The sequence below is a fragment of the Phodopus roborovskii genome, unplaced genomic scaffold, assembly GCF_943737965.1.
Source record: "Phodopus roborovskii unplaced genomic scaffold, PHOROB, whole genome shotgun sequence".
In the NCBI taxonomy this organism is placed as follows: domain Eukaryota; kingdom Metazoa; phylum Chordata; class Mammalia; order Rodentia; family Cricetidae; genus Phodopus; species Phodopus roborovskii.
In genome coordinates this window covers 2252277-2275118 of record NW_026126410.1, presented here as the reverse complement: position 1 = coordinate 2275118, position 22842 = coordinate 2252277, and the positions used below count along the sequence as shown (strand labels likewise).

At 39.2% G+C, this 22842-nt stretch overlaps 1 protein-coding gene across 11 annotated transcripts in view; it reads left to right on the top strand.

Annotated features, from left to right (window-relative positions):
* The window catches only part of Tenm3 (teneurin transmembrane protein 3), a 1243671-nt gene that overhangs the window by 1150251 nt on the left and 70578 nt on the right, over positions 1-22842 (top strand). For 7 of the 11 annotated variants that reach the window (XM_051182423.1, XM_051182420.1, XM_051182412.1 and 4 more), the window contains 3 exons: positions 13521-13547; positions 15071-15091; positions 15997-16143. In XM_051182423.1, coding sequence (XP_051038380.1) covers positions 13521-13547; positions 15071-15091; positions 15997-16143 — 195 coding nt within the window. The remainder of the gene's footprint in view (positions 1-13520; positions 13548-15070; positions 15092-15996; positions 16144-22842) is intronic. The other 4 variants (XM_051182422.1, XM_051182421.1, XM_051182418.1 and 1 more) reach the window with 3 other exon arrangements.

The following is a 22842-nucleotide window of genomic DNA, read 5'->3' as shown; positions in this document are numbered from 1 at the left end:
GTTTTATCATGAAATTTGTCTTTAACAATGAGTCCATCAATGGTGAAGTCACATATATGTGCTAGGAAGGCCAGTGTGTCCTTCAGTCATCCAAGCCCATTCAAAAAGGGTCCCCTGTTTATAGGGTATGACATACTGACATCTGCAAATATAATTAAAAAAAATGCAGCAACACTTCAAGGAAGACATAAAGCAGGCTAACCAGTATTATCAATTTATAGTATGCCAGACCAGCTTCTTACACAATAGAAAGTCCTGAGATCTGTACATAGTGCTAAAAATTTACATGGTCATACCAATAACAAATTTTGGAGTCAAATGAAAGTTTTCTAATCAATAACGAAAAGCATGTTACACTTCACATTGAGTGAAGATGAAATTATCTCACTCAACTGTATAGATATGTTACAAAATCACTGTCATTTTAAGGAGGCAAACTGAGTGTCATCCCATAATAATAGAAAAAACTGGCTGCTAGTGACATGGTAGTCATTTAGTAAACATGTTCCTTTTCTGGTATCCGTGCTAGTCATCAAATTTGTGGTGATTTTTCTCAAATAATTCTTGACCTGTGTGCCCCAATTCATCTACCTTGATGTTGCTTTTCTTAAAGAGTGTCACCTCCCAAGTTCCAAAAGTTTCAATCACCACCTCAAAAAAAAAAAAAAATTGTCTGTCCTGGCCCCCACTGTACCATGTGGCATGATAGAAAGTTACAGAGGTCTCCTGTATCTCTGTTTTCTCAGCTGTAAAATGGGAATGAAAACAACTGCCTCCCTCCTGGTGTTGCTGAGCGTATTGGGTGGATTAAAACTACGGTGGGCACGGTCCTGGCACTGAGTAAACACCCCACAGTTACCTTGCCATCACCGCTATTACTGGACTGGCATTAATGACAAAGGAATGAGACAAAAGCTTTCTTCCTGGGTCATCTCCTAGTCCCTACTCATTACCTCTAGGAGACAGGGATGCCTACAAGAACTAATCACTTCTTTTCCCAATACACTGAAAGTAAAGACAGTGGTGGCTCAGTGATCTGCCACCCTCGCTGCAGAAAGAGCCATCGTGGGGCCATTAGATATGGAGTGGTTTGGGAAGGAATTTTCCTAAGCCTTCCGGGCAGTGGAAAGTCAGACAGGCTGCAAAGTCTCCCGTGAAGTGTATGGCATGAGAGCTTGTTGAGGGGTGGCTTACTCTGCAGTCTCAATAGCGTTAAGTTGATAAAACGTTGAATATGAATCGGGAATACTGGTTCCCCGGGAGAACAGAGGAAAGACCCATTTGGAGCTCACTTCTAGAAACCAATCTGCTTTTCTGATGTCTGATTTCTTCCATAGAGATGACCTGTGTGTCTATCTGGGGCCTCCCCAATATTATCTTTCTCATCTGAGTTCTAACTTATCAGTGAACAGTTTTATATACGAGACTGTATCTGCCATAAATACCTTCAGAATTGGTATGCTCGCAAATGAGGCCATCTTGTCTCTGCCACAGGTGAAAGCCTATTTTCTCTGGGCTCTCCAAGAGATGGGCACCCTCTTTGATTAGGATGCCTGTGCTCTCTTTACTTCACCTCAGTGCACCAGAGGTTTTGTTGTTGATGATGTGGTGGTGGTGGTGATGGTGGTTATTGTTTTGCTTTGTTTTAACCACTTAGTCTGCTTTACTTCTCAGAAGAAGGGAAGGAATGCTGGGTGGCACTGTGTTGTCTATGCAGTCAGAGCTGTCTATTTTGATGTGGTTTGTTTGACCTTTGGATGCTTCTTCTCCCTCCCATGGTATTAGTTTGATTTTTTTTTTACAATACTAATTTCATCACAAAAGGATATGAAGTTGTGGGTTCAACTCAGCGATAGCCAGGGTTGTGAGTAGTGGCAGAACCATACTTTTGGCCCATGTCTTTTACTTAATGGTGTATAACCCGATGAGTGAGAGAGTAGTCAACTAACAAAAACAAAGCCTTTGAGTCACTCGATTTCTGCTTTAGAATCCATGCCCATAAAGCAACAGTAGTGTAATAAATTTGCATTCTTCTATGAAGTTTTTGTGAAATGCATTACCAAATCTTCTGCCCTTCTGCATCCTCATAGATTTCCTATATATGATGTACATATGGTGATGTAAGGTAAAGTACCAAATGATTAAATTATCTCTCATACCATCCAAACCCTCAGAGAAGCTTGCATTAGAATTTTCATTTGCCTTTGCACCCAGCTTACTATAGCGTTGGTAAAATTATCTTCCACCAGGCTGCCTGGGCAGGTGTTCTCCAGTCATGGAAAGAGCTTATTTCTTAGGGTACGCTTGTTTACCCCTAAGGATGGGGTGCAATGTGAGCACAGTCAGTGTTTGCTGTTAGTCTCCTTGCCTTGAGACCAGTCTCACTGTTTTCTATCCCATCCTTGATGTTGTGATTTCTCAGGAGACAGCAATGTCATTGGCATCAAGATGCTATCAAAAGGTAGCAATGCCACTGAAAGGTGTATCGCTTCACATGGTGCCTTCGTGACAGGTGTATGGCTTAGGAAACTGTTAATGTGCCTAGCGAGTGATAAGAGTTGTGTGTCACATTGTTCTATTACAAACTTGCCATTTGGTCCTGGGCTAACACACTGGAGCATCTTTGGCAGTTTGGAACAAGAAATAAAAATGGAAATATTCTCTTCAGTTTTTGCCAAATACTGTTGAAAAGTTAAGATCTGTAGCATTTGGGGGAGAAAACAGGTGTAAAATATCGTTTTCAACCAATTCCAGGTATGAACCAGGAGTGGAACAAAATTCAGGGTACAAGCCAGGAAGGGAAAGGCTACAAAGTTGCTTCATCTCCCCAAATCCTACCTAGGTAGCAACTAAGGGGTTTTAAGTGATTTTTTTCATATATGCTGAGATTGACACTATCCTAAGGAAGTCAATGAAAAATGAGTTGGGGGAGGCTGGGAAGATTGGTCATTGAGTAAAGTGCTTGTTGTGCTAGCATGAGGACCTGGATTCAGATCCCCAGCACCTGTGTAAAAAGCACAGCATGGTAAATGCTCCTATAATCCTAGCACTGGGAGACAGAGACAGGAGGATGCCTGGAGTTTGCTGCCCAGTCTAGTCAGTCAGTGACCACAGGGTTTAACTGGAGACCTTAACTCAAAGATGGATGGGTGGATAGGCAGATGAGAGAGAGAGAGAGCTAGATGAATGGATGGGTGTAAGATAGATAGATGGATGGATGGATGGATGGATGGATGGATGGATGGATGGATATGATGGATATGATGGATAGGTATAGATCACATGCACGCTCACCACACACAAAACACAGTAAATTTAGATTCACTTTATTGTAAGGGTGAAAGAATTAAGCCACAGTTACAAACATCTGCTTATTCCCCCCACAGTGGTTGAGAAGTGTTCTGTCATTGGCAGAATTTATCTTCAACCTGTTCTGAATTCGAGCGAGTTGAAAGCAACCTCTTTTTATTCTAAAACGGTTTCCTTTTTACCAGTTTTTGTTATTGTTTGCTTTTACTTTTCATCTATGTAAATTTTTATAAGTTTATTCGGTCTTTGAGAGTTTCATCCACATATTAATCGTATTCACCCCACTTCCCTAGCCACCCAAATTTGTGTCCATTTTTTTAACCCATCAAGACCAGTTTGTGCTGCCCTGATATTCTTAGATGTGTGCTTTTTTCCCCTGGAGTGTGGTCAGCTTACCCGAGCCTTCACATTTAGAGAGAAGTGTCTCTCCCTCTCCCTGCAGCCAACAGTTGCCAAGAGCTCCGGGGTGGGACTTCGTGCTCAACTCCCACTTCTATGCTGGGAGACTATTGTGACACCATATGTGCAGCTGCCTAGCTGTTTCCAGAAGACAATTTCTTCTCAGCCGTCCACCATCTCTGCCCCTTAGCTCTTTCTGTCCCCTCTTCCACAAGGATCCCTGAGCCTTGGAAGGAGGAAGTCGGGTATATTCATCCCATTTTCTTATTCTCTGCACCTAGGGCAGGTGTGGGTCTCTGTCTTACGCTATCTACTGCAAATTGAAGCAGGCATGGGACATATGTTCCTTAAACAGGTCATGACAATTCAAAAGACAAGTTGGTCTGAACTGTTAGTTCATACAAAAGTGGCGGCTCCCCCGCCCCTGCATATCTACTGTATTCACAGATAACGTTGTGACTGCAGCCAATTTTTTTCCTATGGTTCTTCATGAGAGGGTCAGTGACCCTCTCCTGTTTGAGTGCCTCTTTAATGAAACGGGAAAACAACTGCCTGATATATGGCTCTCATTTCTGGGCTTCTACAGGCATGTGCCTTGGGTAAATTAGGGAGCAAAGGAGGTCCTTAAATATGAATACATTGCCAGATGCTTTTCCATTAAACTCTGTTGGTTGAATGAAATTAGTAAATAATTATGTTGGTGGGGAACCTACTATCTCCAAATGTGATATAATGTCTTCCTTTAACAACTGAGCTTAATTTTTTCCTATACACCAAATTAGTTTTTAGGGCAATCTACATTGCAAATCAACCGATTTGCATTAAAACTATGCCTACTTGTTCTGATTTGTCAACACCTCTTTTAAAAAAAAAAAGATCTTTAACATTAAGCAAGGGTGGGTAAAACCATCTGCTTATGGAGCTTGCCTGCAGCCCCTCAGTTAGCACATGAGACAGGTTACAGCTGTTTAATTGTTATGTTGCCGAATAATTCCCTTTCTATCCAAAATTAATATTTATATATGCGTGCATAGAAAACATGTGGTTAAACATAGGTGATATAGTTGTGAATTAATGACAGCAGATATTCATTCATTAGTCCCCACATGAACAATAAGGTATAAAATAGTACATTCGCATTCTGTCCAGCTCTTGACTTTTATAAGATGGGTCTCCAATAACAGTTAAATAATGCCAGGGAGCCACCCAAACACACACACACACACACACACACACTGGTACACAGACAGGAAAATGGCACTGTACAGTTATCATCAGCTGTAAAAAGAAAACAATCCGTGTGATAATCTCATAGACTTTAACTCTTTCCGACGCTCTAATCTAATGTCCTTTGAGCTGTGACCAGTGTCAGCCCAAGTCACAGAGTGAAAGTCGAGATTTGCAAGTTCATATACACGTGTCACCCACACTGCTGAAAAGCTTGTCTTGGCTGCGGGTGGACTTCCTTTAATTCCAAAATGGTGAGACACAAATTTAAATTTATAGCAGTCTGCTATAAAAGTTAACAATGTATATTCCATCTGTTCAGTGTATTTCATAGTGAAAAATAGAAGGAAAAATTCCCAGCAATCTCACAATATATGGAGAGAGACATACATGGATGTAAATGAGAGAAGTTAAAGACCTTGGTTTCCGTACAGTTACTGCAAAAGTAAAGAAACTTCTAAGTACATTGTTTGGATACTTAGCTATTCCCAAGCTCATGGTTGCTGAAGCAGTAGTCTAGACTGCCTGGTAAATCACATCCAATTGTTCATGCGTGTTTGTATTTCTTATAGAATTATTTCTGTGTAATAAACTAATAACTATTTGTCATAAAATTATGAATTTCTATAAAAACATAAAATAACAGTGATGGCAGTTGACTCGGTAATAAAATGCCATGTTTATATGTATTATTTTTCAGGAAAGTTTGAAAGATTTTTAGGAAAATTTGATTTATATCTCTTAACAGAATTTAGAATTTGTCAAATAAAAATAACAATTGTGAAAAGAAAAAAATAGTTTAAAGAACATTAATTTATATTGGGAAGGATTTATGGATGTTAGAAACTACTTATTGAAAAGCATATATATCTCCTTGCAAAATTAAAGTTTATATCCAGTTTTATGTCAGCTGAAATTATTAGGCTGAATACTTTATACAGACATTGGCCACTGAACAGTTTGCTTGTATAAAATTGATAGATTAAATTTGTCACTAGTGTGCTCTCATGGGTGGTGAAGGAGGCATAAAAAGTTCCTATGTACATACCCATGTGTGCTTTCTCGCCTCAGATACAGGAAAATGGCATTCTTGTTGAGATATCTTTTAAAGGAGCTGTGTGTTTACTTCTAAATTTTCATAAATAAGTTATAGCTTATCTGGGATGAGTGAAGAGGACAATTTGATTTTCTTTTTTTTTTTATCAGTGTTATCCTTGTTAGAAAACTGACATAAGAAAGACCTGCTGTGCTTTACTCACCTAATTAACATTCCACAATTTTTTCTTTCTTTTTAATTTTTTAATCTTGTTTATTTATTTAGCAAGGCTGGATTTCATGTTGTGTCGCCCAGAATGACCTCAAACTCTGTAAGTCACAGAATATGACTCGGAGCCTCTGATGGGAGATGCCTTCTCCATCTCTACCTGAGTCCTGGGGTTGCAGGCAGGCACCACCTCACCTGCTTTGTGTAATGCTGGGGATTGAACCCTGGACTTCATACTTCTTAGGAAGCACCCTAGGAGCAGAGCTCCATTTCCAGTGCAAATCTTTCTTAAGTCTGGAATTCCCCAAACCGACAAAGATAGTGAAGTAATGGTCCTGGGTAACACATGATCTATTCTGAGTGGATCAGTAGATCATTACAGTACTTTCCTCTGACTGGTATTCTTAACAGTGCATAGGCACTGAGGTTCTTCTTCCAACATCTCAAATATCTAATTATTGCCATAAAAATTTATAGCATGCATATGTATGTTCTGGGGCTTGAACTGAGAGCCTTACCCATGGTAAGCATGGACTCTACCACTGAACAGCCTCCCAACCATCAGCACTTTATTTTTGAGAGTGTCCTGTGGATTGAACCCAGGGCTTTGTATGAACCTTTTACATACTTGACATGTATTCTGTACTGAGCTACACCCTCAGCTCATATAATATTTTTTTAAACATTAGCAGGGCTCTCTGGCTAGTTTCCTTCCTAATATCAGAATACTCAAATATACCTGCCCTTTCCCCACCACCTTGTATCTACAAAATCCTAAGATGTGTTTCCCCTGTGTCATTCAGTAGACTCAAAGACTGAAAACTGAAGGAGATGTGTGTTGATAACATGTTTCTGTATGTGGTCCAGTGGAAGGAATCCTGCCATATGCAAAAGACTGTTACAGAGCTCGGTGCAGTGTGTGCCAGACAATAGGCTTCTTCTTGGACAAGTTCTGCATATGCCGACATCAGGGCATCTGCACCAGCACGCTGAGTGTCCCTCGGTTACCACTGCTGTAAATACATAGTCCTCAGTCGGGCGTATGATTCTAAACTGAAGGAAATGCCAGACACTGTCCTGTATGGGGTCCCAAAGCTCACAGTGGTGCCTTTCCAGTAGTGCTGACCTTACAAACGTGGCTGGTCTCAGAGCATCCTTTTTCTCTAGAACCTGAATTACTCTTGCCTGGTTTAAATCAGGAAGTGTTTCACGTCATCCTTTGGGAGTGCCTTGTTGTAAGTAACATCCCAAACCTGGGTAGGTAAGGTGAGGAACAATATACTCATCCAGAAAATTCATGCATCAATTTTCCAAACTTAGAAAAGAAGGGAAGGAAGGAAGGAAACCTTGAAGATAGGGGAACAATGAATACAATACCCAAACTTTTGCAGATCCTCAAAGCAGGTCTTCATAAGAGGTGACAGTTTCAAAGAGTAAATGGCCTCTAAGAAAGCGAGCTGGTGCACATGTGCACACAAGCTACTTTCCTTTATATGACACCATCTCACACTTGCTAGATGTTGAAATTAAAATTCATTGGCTTTCATAGATGGTGTAGAAATATTTTAATTCCTTCGCCAATGATCTTAGAATATGAATTCTGTTATTTTTAAAGCATATTTTAGTGGACCTATGTAAACTCTTTAAGAATATAAAATTTTTTTATGGTGTTTAAAATTATGTCGGTATCATAATCCTTTATGGTGTGGTAATCAGTAGTAAAACAGTGCAGTGAGTACCAATTAAGGAACATCAACTCAATGGGTATGCAGCCTGCATGCTGATTTAAACGGTTTCTGATTGGAATAAATGGATTTAATATGTACTTATTTGCAGACGGTAGCTTCTCTGTCACCCTACTAGGGCTGGTACATGAATAATCTAAGAATGATACTTACTTACAACTTTAATGAGATACTAATGTGAATCATTTTTTTAAATCTATGTTAAAGAAATTATGACGCACACAATGCTAAATACAAAACCTGTCCTCCAATCCAAGGACTTTGCAGTTATAGCCACAATGAAGAAGAAAGGCATCTTTGTTTTACCATGCACTCGTTGGACTGAGTTATCCTCTTCCTTCTGAAGATAGGCCCCTAAGATTTGATTGGTGTGATTAAAAAGAGAAATAGTTCCAGCAGTCTTGATCCTCTATTGTTTGCTTATGTCTAACTTAAACCTGGGAGTCAATTCAGCAGTCCCATGGAAATACTGTATTATTTAATAGGTTCCAACCAAATACACTGTGGACAGCAGAATCAGTAGGAATCATTCCTAACCACACACATCAGCAGCAGTGCACCACAATTTCTGCCCTTCCCCCGCCCCCAACCCTGTAAGCTACTTAATATATACGGAACCGACGTGGCTGCCTTTGTTTCTATTCTGTGTTTGAGAGTCCGTGTGATGGTGCAAGGAAAGCAAAGGTGGAATTCACTATTCCAAGTAGACATTCAGGCATCCATGTTCCTCCTCAGAAAAGCATGTGCACCCTTTGACCTCGGTTTTAAGGGAACATCCTTCTTTGGATGTAGCTGAGCAGGTCCTCCTGGTACAGCATTCGCAGGTCAACTGAACTGACTCTATTCTTGGTTGGTTTTAACACTTGTCTTCACCCAGCTTATTGTATGTGTATGTTTGCTTGCTTGCCTCCTGGTTTCCCAGACTGCGGGATACAGCAGTTCTTACCAGAGAGCAGTGAGGTCCTCTTATCTACACCGGGGTGTGGATGGTTTCATAGTTGAAGTTAAGTTGCATGTAGTCTTGCCTCCTTTTATCTGCAATGTTGAACTAATTTAGGTTTCCACTTTGTGTGATGTTTTAATTCAGGTAAACCCCTTGACCAACCTCACAGCGCATGGTGCATATTCTCTGCCTCTCACAGGTTCTGAGTTCTCAGAGCTGTGAACATAACTCACTTAGTAAAACTGCAAGCTCTGGCATTCAGTTACCTGACTGTGGTTTTGCCTTTGCCAGGTGCCAGCACTGTGATCCTATGCCAGTTATTCTGGACCTGTGCATCAGTCCCTTTGTCCCTGAAGTAGGAAAGATAACAGTGCTACCTCTTAACCCGAAGGAGAGTGAAACTATATCAGCTAATGTATTGCAAATGCTTAGTATAGTTTTCACATATAATTAGCAGTCAGTAAGTGGCGGCTACTGTTAACACTGCTGCCTATGAATAAGTGGATTAGGGTAAGAGTGAGACACATATGGGTGACAGTGCAGGGTTAATTTGTAAACAGGTTAATGCCCACTTTCTCTTTTTTCCCAATGGATAGCTTCCTCATAGAATATACTAAAGCCTTCATAAGAAGTGTATTTACTCACTTCTTATAACACAAGTTAGAGCCATATGGGCCAGGCAACAAAATGCAGTGATTACCCCAATTCTAATGGAGAATATGTATACATTACATACATAGTCACATCTATAAAATTCATTAAAGCTGTGTATTTTCACTGACACTCCTTAACTGGCAAAGTAATGCTGTACCTTCCTACTCGGCATGTTAGGAATTAATCATAGCCTGTGAACCTTTCAAAGGGCCATAGAGCCCAGACCCACTACTAAACAGGGATGTAAGCTGTGTGTCTCCCTCCACGCACAATGAGCAGCCTTAAAGGGAGAAAGAATTTGTTAAAAGAACACCGGGAGAAGTGTATGCCAAGGATACTGGGTCAACCCTTTGCTTTGCTGACACTGAAAGTTAATTGACTGGTGTATATGATTTTAAAAGTTTGATAAAAAGCCAAATCTTTCACACCCAACCTTTTCCAGTCTTTGCCCACCAGCAAGTAGACTAGGGACCTCTAGTGCGTAGACTTGAAACCTGCACAATCGTTTCATTCACTGTGTCCCAGGGTTGGTCTTGCATCTGGATATAGATAGATAGATAGATAGATAGATAGATAGATAGATAGATAGGATAAGATAGATTAGATAGATAGATAGATAGATAGATAGATAGATAGATAGATAGATAGATAGATTTTGAAAGAGAGACAGTTAAAGCCAGGAGTTAGGCACAGCCTGTAAAAGGTATCTGCAATGTGACATTTGAAGTAAACCTCCTGTGATGGTTTGGCTGGGTTAGGACTGTGAGGAAAGAATATCTGCCCTGAGTGGCACCAGCATAGGCTGGGAACTTGAATTTGTTTTTCGTTTGTTTGTTTGTTTGTTTTTTGTTTGTTTGTTTGGTCAACCATGACATAAACTGCTCTGCTCTTCCGCACTTCCCCTGCCTTGCTGGACTAGCACCTCTGAAAGACAGCTAAAATGAATCATTCAGTCCTTTAAATGTTGTTCCTGACTGGCATTTTTGTCACAGCAATGTAACGCTAACTCATACACTCACTTGCCATTACTCAAAGATGCCATGTAGAAGGCACCTCAAAGAAGGTGGTGCTACCCCAGAGCTTTAGTCGATACCTACTATTAGATAAAGAACGATTGCACTGCACTTCTCATCCCCTATAGCAGTGCTTCCTATTGGGAAAAGAAATGGTTTCTTCAGTACAATGGGGATTCTTCATCATGACAATGGTTCTCAGCTGTATGCAGACCCAGGAAGCCCACCCTGCTGACTGTGTACCCTGCACTCAGTTGCACCTCTTTCTCTCCTCTTGTCTGTATTTGCTGTCTCAGTTATGACATCCTGAGCTGGTGATGAAGCCTGAGTAAATGAATAGTATGAGGTGCTTAATCTAGTAGCATGAATTAAGCCTTTTGTTGCCTTCAGAAAGCAAGGCTTGGACCAGAGTACTCCATTCATTTTCTAACATCATTTTGAAAGGTATCTAAATGTAAAGGTCTGCCTGGTTCAGTGGTAGGATATGTGGCAACCATTGATATACCTGCCCCTGCCAAGTGTTCATCATCTACAAGACACTCAGAAGCAGAGCACATATTAAAATCTGGGATTATCTTGACCACTTGTATTTGTGGCATGTGTAGTTTGCAGAATCCATCTGTCACCAGTTCTCTCAGATCCAAAATCCAAAATAAGCTTTAAGCATCATCGCCCTACAACAAATGTGGGAATACTCTCCCTGTGTTCTGCATGGATCCTCTTAAAAGATAAATAATCTAAATGCCAAGGAAAGTATTTTGTGAATAAAACATAATAATAGCTTTTTTAAATGACTAGTACCCACCTGTAAGAAAGTTCTATTCAGTGAAAAGGAACTTTAAAATTTAGTAGATCTAGTTGGTATTGCTTTTTTAACTTTAAGTTAAAACATTCACTTTCAACATAATTTTTCTGGAATTTAATGTGCATCTCAGCAACTGTTAGGTAGATTAAATTTTTAACTATCCTGTATTATTTTTATGATTATCATTCCTAATAGCTTCTAACAACATGCCTGCATTTTCCTGGTAATTTCCTATACTGGCTTCTATAATGGTGTTTTTAATGTTGCAATTATTTTCATTATTATTTTAACCTCATGTTTCCACATTTCCTTTCAACTTCTTCATTATTTAGAATCAAGCTTCTGAGGTATTATCAGAAATTTCACTCTTCAAAGTAAGATATAGGTTATTGTTTTTCTTAGTCTTAAGCTATCACAATGATTCTTTATGACATTTAATATGCTCCTTGTGAAATGAAAATGATAAATCTGGGTATTTTATCCTCAGTACAAATATTCTTATAGCTGATTTTTAGTTTTTCATGAATGCTGTATTAAATATTCCTAATATTTAAAGTGTTGTGCTAATTATGATATATGTGTGTTTTAAATGCATTTTCTAATTTCAGCTCCTCTTCTGGTATCCACCTGACCCAATGACAACCCTACCTTTACTGTAAATCAAGCCATTGCTTTGCATTGCATAATAGACTCTGCTAAATTAACAGGAGTGGCTGGTCAAAACTACTAATCTATATCAAAAAGTAGCTGTGTTCTTTATTTTGGTTGGATTAACTGAAGCAGATCTGAAATAAAAACACATGATATACTCACCAAGTGTAATCAGTGTCACTAATTTTTAGAAGCTGAGAATTCCCTTGAAAATGCTACCCTGCCTGTATTGAAAACTCTAGATTATTAATATCATTATGATTATGTGCAGATCGTCAAATGGGCTATTACAGAAAGGACTCTTGCAGATTACATAATACTTAGAAAGAATGATTAAAAACTCATATCTGTGTCATGATGTAGTAATACATTTTTCTTTTAATGCTTAAGAGATGAATTATGCTTACTAAGTTATGATCTAATGCCATTTCGTCTTTCACCTTAATTTCCCTTGTAATGTATTGTCAATTAGCCATAAACGTTCTTATTTTTAAAGGCAATTCGAAAGTCTCTAATGGAATCCTCTAGCAAAGCAAAAGAATCTTTTTATATACACAGTACAGATGTGTCAAAACCACTTATGGGTTTGTTTACCCACATGACACAGCCAGCAGACCTGAGTGTCTCATGTGAAAGTTACAATTTAAATCATTCTTTTAAGAGTACCGCTGCCACTTGCATGTATCAGTAATGAAAAATAATCAACATAAGCATCTTTGAAAAGCAATTTCAGATCATTAAAGATGTATGAATTTTGACAAAGCAGGAAGATTTGAGGCTTATTAAGAATATATTAGGTCTCTACCATGAGTGAAGGGAGAGGGGCTCTATGTCTCAGAAAGATAAATGGTACAAGGACAGCCAGAGACACAGTCTTGGTCCAGCTGGCCCTGTCAACCTGTTGAGAAAAATAGAGCCTATTTCAAGATGGTTCTTCAGATGAAACAATGGCTTAGACCACTCCTGTCCCCTAATGGACTACATATGTGAAATGCTTGTGCATCTGGCATGGAGCCAGAGGCTACTGGAGACTCCTCTGGGGCTTCATATGCCTTTTCCAAATAGAATGGAAATATTTGCCTGATGGTTCTTCATTTCTTTCATTTCCCTCTTGCTTATTTATTTATTAACTATTAGACTTTGATTGCTATAGACCTCATAGCCATAAATTTCCAAAATCCTTTAGTTGTAAAGACCCAAGTCCACTGACTCTGCTTAGTGGGAGTCTAACAAGAATGGGAGTGCATGTTTCCCAAAGAACCTGCACAGGGAAATGACAGCATCCCCCAGACTGACCTCTAGAGCCTCGTTCCTGGCATCATGACCACAATGACTAAAATTGACCATAGTGCATTTGTAGATGATTCAAAGTGCATCTCTGTCATGTGACGTGAATTCTGTGTCAGCTGCAGCTACTCGATTTGCATGTGAATTCTGAAATTTTCCTTGTCCCATGTGACACTTCTGAAATGTCTGTCTGTTCTTTTTTTCCTTTTTTTAATTTCCCAAGCTCACTATTTGGATAAGATAGTTAAAGGTACTGTATATCTACTCTTTGTTGACATATCTGCATAAATAACTATATAGCTGTGTATCAGATTGCACTAGGTATAACAATAGACTTTTTCATGCATTTGTCTGTAAACTATAACTTGGGCTTACATTATGTGAATTGCCTCAGATTTAAAGTATTGAGACTTAAATTGTCTGTGTCTCATTTTTGTAATTTTGGGGTTCTCACAGATTTCATTCCTATTTAAAACAATAGTTTTCACTAAAACCAAAACTGAAGATCACAGTACATTTGCTGTTTTTTGTTTTATTTTGTTGTGCTTCAAAAATCTTCATCGAATTCAGCTAAAGAGCATTAAATTATAAATTTAAAGAATCATAAATACTCTTATCACAGAATAAGAATTGTCAATCTAAACATCATTCTGGCTAACATATGTTGAGAGAGAAAGATCTCATTGAGCCTCAGATGGAAACTTCTTTGCCTTTTTCTAAACACCTCAGAATATACACATATATGATACAATAATTTATGTTTTATTATTCTTATCAAACTACAAAGTCTCATGCATGCTGTCGCATCAGAGCTGATAACGTTGCTCAGCAAAAAACAGCAGAGTCTCACGTCTTCAGTTACCGTAGACATGGGTCGAACAGTGTTGTACGCAGAGAAAAGCCCTCCCTCTTTCTCCTCCGAATACCTATTTTCTTTTCCTTGTTTGTGCTTTCCATTAGAATATGAAAATATTCATGGCAATATCCAGGCTTTCCTATCATAATTCCGTGTGCAAGCAGCAACTGCTGCTCATTGGCAATGGGGCAATTAAACACTTCTATTTCAAGAAAAACCACAAACAAACACGTCTATAAGGAACACCTACCTTTTACATATTGAATAATCCATAGGCACATAAAGTAACTGAAAACAAAATAAGCAGCAATATTAATCTCATCCTGGCCTGATGTTATCCATAAGTATAATTTTTGTTAGGCTGTCAAAACAGTCTCCTTCCTGTTGACTGTAATTGTAAGAGCTTAGGAAACAGAATGTCTCTTTGAGATATTTCCTTCTCAAGTTCCTCGCTGGAGACCAACACATGAACCATCATCTAAATACAGACTTAAACATCTTACACAGATTGCTCCCTTAAATCTTATATCCAATACAGGTGGGGCGTTTTCATGATAAGGAGCTATGCAACACCCACCAATTGCTGGAGCAATTTTACTACATGTATTTTACAGCAAATGATTAATAGTTAGCCAAAGAGACTCACTCACTAGCCAAGGTCGTTGCAGGAGTTTAAAACGCTTAACCCTTGCTTCTGTCAGGGCCATGTCACACTCATAATCAGGGACTTCAGAATTCACCTGAGTGTCATCCTTCATAAGCAGATCATGTTGGCTGCATGCCAGTTGTCATCAGTAGGGAGTGACAAAAAGAAATTGGTTTGGGGGGAGAAAAAATTATGTTAGACTGAAACAATTATCGATTTTGGATATATTAAATTAATTATTTCCCAAATTTTCCCTTCTTGCCCATAAAAGCAGACAAGATAGGATATAAAGGTAACAGCATAAAAGCCTTAGGGAGATTGTCACAAAATATCACTCTTTGCTATCTGTCTTGAAGCACGTCACTACCGTGTTTTTGTTTAGTCTATCAATGTTTTATTGTGGTCCTTATGGTATTTCATTTTGTCCGTCCTAAGTAATCAAATATGCACAGCTCCTACATTTAGTTGGATACCCTGTCGGTCCTGTCCCATCCGTATGCAGCCTGAATCCTAATGTTTGTTAGAATAGATGCTAAAGCTGCTTTCCTGGGCTTTGCTTATTCTGTGAAAAGGAATGTATTCTTGGCATAAAGTATCGTCATTAATACTGACCTATACTTTGTGCAATTATTTAATACACTGTAATTTCACATGAATATTCGGCAACTCTGAGGCCAGATAAAATTAATGCTCTCTTTTTAACATCATTCATAAACTCATATCCACGCTCATGCTCTTGAATTTAGGGGATTTTTTTTTAAAGCAACAAGGTGCTTAAGAAGTCATGTCCTAAGAAGCTTCTAGCAATGTTTGTAACCGATTAAAAATTGGAGTAGGGGGATCTGAAATTATTATCCTGAGGTGCTTTTCCAAACCATACACTATACCTTGTTGCTTTGTGAAAGGGGAAAAAATGTCAAGTTAATTTTGTCTGGCCTGAAGCTATTTAGTGGGTCATTGCATATATTTCTGTCCTACACAGGTAAGTGGTGTCTCAAGGGTCAGGCCAATCAAAGATGCCACTTGGATAAGAATTAGATTCCTTGGATAATGTTGCTGTTTCTATCCATGTGCAATTACAGTCCCTGTGCTGTTTATAAAGGCCTGTTCCTACTAAGTGTCCCGTATCTGTTTCTTTTAGGTACAAAGGCTTTCAATACTCAAATCACCGTTTCTTCTACTTCCTTGTCTTGACAGAGGGTTGCCCCGGTTTGTGTAACAGCAATGGAAGGTGTACACTGGACCAAAACGGCTGGCATTGTGTTTGTCAGCCAGGATGGAGAGGAGCAGGCTGTGATGTAGCCATGGAGACCCTGTGCACAGACAGCAAGGACAATGAAGGAGGTAAGGAAGCTTGGACCTGAAAACAAGTGTGTGCCAGAGCCTGGGCTCATAAGTTAATGTGACTACATAGTTATCTGTTAAAAAGAAAAAAGACCAAACAGATCCCTCAAGATTAGATTGATTGAAAATGTGTGAGAGCTGATGGATTGATGGCATTCCCTCATTTTCCCTGAAATGAGTGGCTGCCTGATGATTTTCGTTCATGGAAAAGGCATGGTAACAGAGCTACGGTATAATGGCCATTGTGTTCTCCATTCCTTTTTCTCATTCCCGGGTGACTATCCTCCTCAACAATGGTATTCAGGATGCTGTGCATTGGGAGTGAGTGCCACAGCAGTATTTTCATAACTAAACAAGCCAGAAGATGCCAGGCATTTTTCAAGCTCTTCTGTTGAAAGCCATGGGTAGGAAAAAGGGGGGGGGGTTAACAGCAACAGAGAACAGTCCCCTTGGAGCTGAATTCCACTGTCTTTTTATCCTTAACTTTACACCCCTATAAAAAGGATCGAGATATTCTACCCAATTTAAGCCTTCGGCTAGGAATAATTACTCTCCCCTTTGAGTACATCCCCCATGCTATTGTATTTTAATTTCACAGAATAGAGAGTGGGAGTTGGTGATGGAATCCTTGCCCCTGACAGCTGCTTAATTTTGACAAACCATTAGGAGTGGATTTGGTGGCGGGTGTAGTTGCTATCCTCAGTGTTCTGTGCCTGCTCTTCTGCAAGGTCGTCTCCCTGGACAGTAGTGTTGGCCAGACAGAGAAGCTTTTAGACGCAGGCACTGTCATGTCCTCACATCATACATGCATGGCCTTCAACCAGATCTGTAACTCTTCACATCTCAATCACTTCACCCACAAAACAGGAATAAAAGAGGTTTTAAGAGAAAAAAAATTGTATCTAGATTGTTCAGCATGTTGCAGCCACTGTTGCCTGGGTTTTCCTTCTTTTGCTTCCTGAGTGTTTCTCTCGACTAGTCATAGAAGGTTGTCAAAGAGCAGGTGGGGTGGACCAAACTTCTCCAGTGACCTGAGCCAGCATCCCTCTGCTCTGCAGCCATGTGTCTGGTCTTCCTGACAAGGAGCCGAAGGGCCTCCCTTTTAATATTCTCACAGACTGTTTCACATCTTCCCTGTGTGGTCTTCCTTTTCCTATCCAGAGGAGCCTGTAACCCTACATAACTCAACTTCTTTACTGCCATACCCCCCCAGCCCCCACCCCTAATGAATTCCAGCAGTCTCTAACCCTCACAGCTCTCCTAGCTGATAATACCTTGTTGTCCAAACCCCTTAACATCACGTGCTTGCAGAAATGGCAGCATTAATCCTCTCTGAGACATAGTCCAGATGGCAACCTAACTCCTTGCTTTCCCCCAAAGAGTACCAACCACATTGTCTCTGGTGCCAGGGGAGGAGAGAGTGACTCTTTCTCCTTGATTGTGTATTCCAGGTTTTTGTCTTCTGAAAAGAGATTACTTTGAGGAGGTCCTCCTGGCTCTCAGAGGGATGCAGACTGCAGGGCCAAGTCTGTAGAGACAAGGCAGAGTAATTTAGGGGCTAATCAACTCTTTGGTATTATTATCAGTCAAGGAGGTTTTTCCTTTTCCTCAAAAATTTATCTACTGTGAATTGGCCTCATTCCCCCTTTGTTTATCCTTATTAGCATGAAACTCTGCTATCACTAGGCTTCTCTCTCTGAGGGAAAATTTAAGCTGAAAGCACACCTCCTGTGAATTCTCTACTTATCTCTCATAATTCTCATGGCTGTCCCTAACCTAATTTTGTTGTTCTTCAAAGAAGGACTCTCAGGGCTGGCTTCATCATGTCTTGAGGTGGTAGCCCAAGCTAGAGGGTTCTTGGATATGGGCACAGGCTATATACGTTAGAGGCAGTGTCTTCCACACCAAGAACCAAATCGGGAGATATGAAGTATCCGTTCAGGGCAGTGTGGCAGAAGGACAGTGGAACAGAAAGGTTAAAAATAGAGCAACACCAGGAATTCCAGGCCATGTTGTGAGTGGAATATGGCAGAGCCATTATCTAAGCTAAGTTTGTGTCAGAATGTTGGATTAGCCAGCGAGCCACTAAGTTACTTGATTCAGCACATTAAGTAACTAAACAGAAAAAGCAGGTGAAGAAGTTGATTTGGCTCTAGTTGGGATTTAAGAATGTGTGTGTGTGTGTGTGTGTGTGTGTGTGTGTGTGCTCTTGCCTAGTTCAAACACAGTTTTTGTAAAAGAAATGGAAAATGGCTTACATTCCTCAGAAGTGAAAATGTTAAAGTATGGTCCAAGTATGTGATAGACTTATATAGAAATGTCCTTATGAAACCCAGCACAGTGTGCAATGAATATACACTGACAAAAAAAAATCAATAAATAACTGTTTAGAATTTTAAAAAAGTAGACATAGGGAAATAGCTAAATTTCTTCCCCAGCCAGAGTTTGTCTTCTGCTCCAAACTATTTCCCTTTTCCCAACATGGCCAGCTCTATCATGACTGATTATAAAGAGCCTTGAAATCCTAATCTCATCAAGAGATGTCTTCCTGGGTCCTTCCTTTCCTGTTGTCTTTTAGACACAGTGACTCTCAGATGTTCAAGCAATGGACAAGAGCTTCAGAAAGAGCTGGACGAATAGATGGAACCATGCATCCTTAGTCACTTCTTTTTTTTTTTTTTTTTTTTTTTTTTTTTGCTTTGTTTTGTTGTTGTTGTATTTTGTTTTTTGAGACAGGGTTTCTCCATGACTTTGGAGCCTGTCCTGGAACTAGCTCTTGTAGACCTCAAACTTACAGAGATCTGCCTGCCTCTGCTTCCCAAGTGCTGGGATTAAAGGCATGCTCCACCACCACCCAGCCTTAGTCACTCTTAACACCTATGAATTCATAAGAAGTAGCCGAGTCTTTTTAAGGTTCAAACAACAGCTGCCATGTGACTGGGTAGCTTTGGACTTTTGGAGCTAAGGGCAGTCTTTTCCTCATGCTAAGGTCACTGATGAAGATCGATGTCAGTGCCCTTCTTACAGCCAACTCCAGTTTCAGAGAGAGGCCACTGAAGCAAGTTTTAAAATGCAAGCTAAGTATATAAAATGGTAGGTAATAGCATTGGAAAGAGAGGTGGAAAAAGGTTAAAAGCAAACAGAAACATTAGAGATCGTTAAGGACTTCCTCCCAGGGACTCCTAATATTATCAGAACATAGAATGGCATTCCAAATCTCTAGACATTGCACATCCTGGTAGAATATTGACTTGGGAGAAATGATAATTGGTTTGGAAGACAATTGGTTCCTACTTTAGATTAGAGATTTGGTTACCACGAACCCCTTTGCTATCCACAAGGATGTACTGATTAATTTGATTGCTAGTATACTGTTAGTAATTGGGGATTTTGTTGTTGTTAGTTTCTTCCTGGTACATAATAAATGTGTGGTGAGTGTGTGTGTGTGTGTGTGTGTGTGTGTGTGTGTGTGTGTGTGTAAATCTTGTGTGGTAAATTTATAGGCGTGTGTGTGAATAAACATTTTTCTGTAGATTTTTAGAAGGGAAATTGTGGAATAAAGGCATTTTAGGTTTTCATTTTTATAGCTCCTGCCCTGTTGCCTTGTAAATAGGTTTCAACCACTACACATTTTATTGGAGTGAGATTGTTATTTGTCCATGGTCACACTCTATACATAATCATTGTACATAAATAAAATTGTTCAACAAAATGAAAAACAGCCTTTTTCTGATGAATGGTAATGTCCCCATTTTATCGTTTTAGTTTGTATCTCTAATTCCTACTTAGACTAGTAATCTTCTTTTCCCTGTTGTGCTATAGTTGAAACTCAGGGCCTTCTGCACATTGGACCCTCTGCTACTGACATGCATGCCCAGCCAAGATTCATGGTGCTCTTTAGACTTTTTTCTCAGCCTTTCGTGTTTTTATTTCTTGTATCTTGATATTTGTTTTGGTAATTGCTTACTTATTTCTCTTACTTTATTTTTTTCCTATTGAGTTGCTTAGCCTATTCTCCTTGAATTCCTAGAACCTCTTGTTCCAGTTCACTTACGTTGGGTGCGTCATACATATTTTACCCAGGATTTTTACTTCTCTTTTGACTCTGCAATCTGTGGTGTCTTTTGGCATACACACTTTTTTTTTTCAATTCATACAAAGTAAATGTTTTGTGACATTCACCTCTTTGTTCATAAACTCTAGCTGTGGTTCCTGAACAAGAGTCTTATAAGATTAAATAGATTTATATATGTGCCATCGTTTCTTTTGATACTTCTAATAATTCTGTGGCTTTCTTAATACCCAACTAATGAATAACACCTTTAAGCAACTATTGCAATGAAAAGCATACAAGAGCTCAAGGGGTGGGAAAAAATGATAAAGGATCATTTGAATTTGTTTAGATACAGTTCTTGCCTGCAAAGCCAAGGACCTGAGTTTGGTCTCTAGAGCACATGTTTTTTTTAAAAAAAAAAAAAAAAAAAAAAAAAAAAAAAAAAAAAAAAACTAAGTCAAGTGTGGTAGTGTATGCATGTAATGGGAATTGGGGAGGCAGAAACAGTTAGTCCCTTAGGCCCATTGGCCAGACACCCTAATCTACTCAGTGAGCCAATGAGCAATATCTTATCACACACACACACACCTGCAGAGAAACCAGGATGTTTGAGAGGGATTATCTCAGTTCATTAGGGTGATGGTTAAGGTGAAGAAAAGAAAGGACTCAAGTCTGAATAGATACAGAGAAAAAGGGAGAAGTAATGAATGGACTCCAGGCTTCTACTTTGGATACAGAGACGTAAGTTGTGGTTGGAGAGATGGCCCAGTAGTTAGAACATCATGCTCTGTCAGAGGAGAGCTTACTTCCAAGAACCCACATTGGGTAGCTCACAACCATCTTGAACTCTAGCTCTAGAGTATCCAATGCACTATTCTAGCCACAGTGGGCATCTACAAGCATGTACATGTATGCACACACACACACACACACACACACATGAATAAATAATAAATATAGTTTTTAAAAAGAAAAAGTATGAGGTAAATTGAAATTCATTGACATTGGAAACATGGGAATGAACAAGTCCAGAGAAGAGGGGAAAGATATTGTGAAGGAGGTAGGGTAGAAACCTCTAGAAGGTAGAGTATATTTGTAGGTCAAAAATTAATCACCTTAGCTGGGCAGTGGTGGCACATGCCTTTAGTCCCAGCACTCGGGAGGCAGAGACAGGCAGATCTCTGTGAGTTCAAGACCAGCCTGGTCTACAGCCTCCAAAGCCATAGAGAAACCATCTCGGGGGAAAAAAAAAAAAAAAACTTGGAGTCAATAGCATGACAAATATATGAACTGAGCCCAAAGACATCAATACAGCACTGGTTCCCATAGGCCAAGAATGTACTGAAAGCCATAGCTCATTCCATAGTGCAGAAAGGAGCCCCACACATGTTACCAAATGCTTACTAGAACCAATCATGAACAGTATATTACACAATGATAAAATGTCACAACTACAATACTGCCTTGGAATTTGGACCTTGTAGTGGGTGATAATGATGATGATAATTATATTTAAGGAAAATAGAAGGTTTGTATCATTCTTCCAATCAGTAAATAAGAACATTTAAAACAAATAAAATGTCCATACTTCAAAAAGAAAATGAGAGTATGGGCAAACAGAGCAAACTCACCATCAAAGGCAATCTATGAAAAGCTTGGAATCTGAGTTTCAATAATTTGACCAAAAGTGTGTTGATTAAATCTGACAAAAAATATATATATAAAGAGTGATAAAAAGTGATTTTAAAATGTTATCAAAATAGGACAGTAGAAATCTGGAAGCAAGACCTGAAGTTGGCTGTTGTGACCATGGGCTGATATTTGTAAATAAGCTTTTATTGAGACTCTTTGGTTGCATTCATCCATTTATCTATTGTCATATCCCTTTTGCAGGGACCATTTCATAGTTACATGGCTCACAAAACCTAAAATGCCCACTATTTGGCAAACTATAAAATAAGCTTACTAACCACTACTAAAGACCAATGAAAATGCTTCAGGAAAGACAAGAATATATTTAAAATATGGACAGAATATAACGAAAGCAATAACATTAAGAATCAAGTAGAGGGGAGCATAAATTATATACCTATTTTATATCATAGTGCCACTTACAATGAAACTAAAGTGAAGAAAGGCTCTTGACTAATAATTGAGGTTGCTATTCAATGAGTTTTTGAAATTTTCTAATCTTTAGTTTTTTTATGATTAATGTTATTAGATATGGCTTCTATTTTAGGCTAAATGTGAGCCAACATAACATTCTTGGGACTACAGTGGAATCCCAATGACTTGGAGAACCTATTCCACAGAGACAATTTTGCTACACTGTACATTTGGGCAAGTGGGTAATCAGCTTAGTTGTACTAGATAGGCCTTACTGCTATGAGTGCACACAAAGAATGAAAAATGTTTTCTCAAGTTATAGGAAGCCAGATTCATAACCATCCGTCACTTGCTTGGGCAAGTTACTGATAAACTCTGCAGAAAAATAACAAACAGTGTGTCCCTGCATCACGCCTGTTGAAAATGAGATTCTTTGCCTGATGGATGTTAGCAGAGAGGCTTGTAAAAATGCATTTCCAACTGATTAGTTCAGAAGATGTCAATCTCATGCAGTTTTATGACCTGCAGACTACATGCCA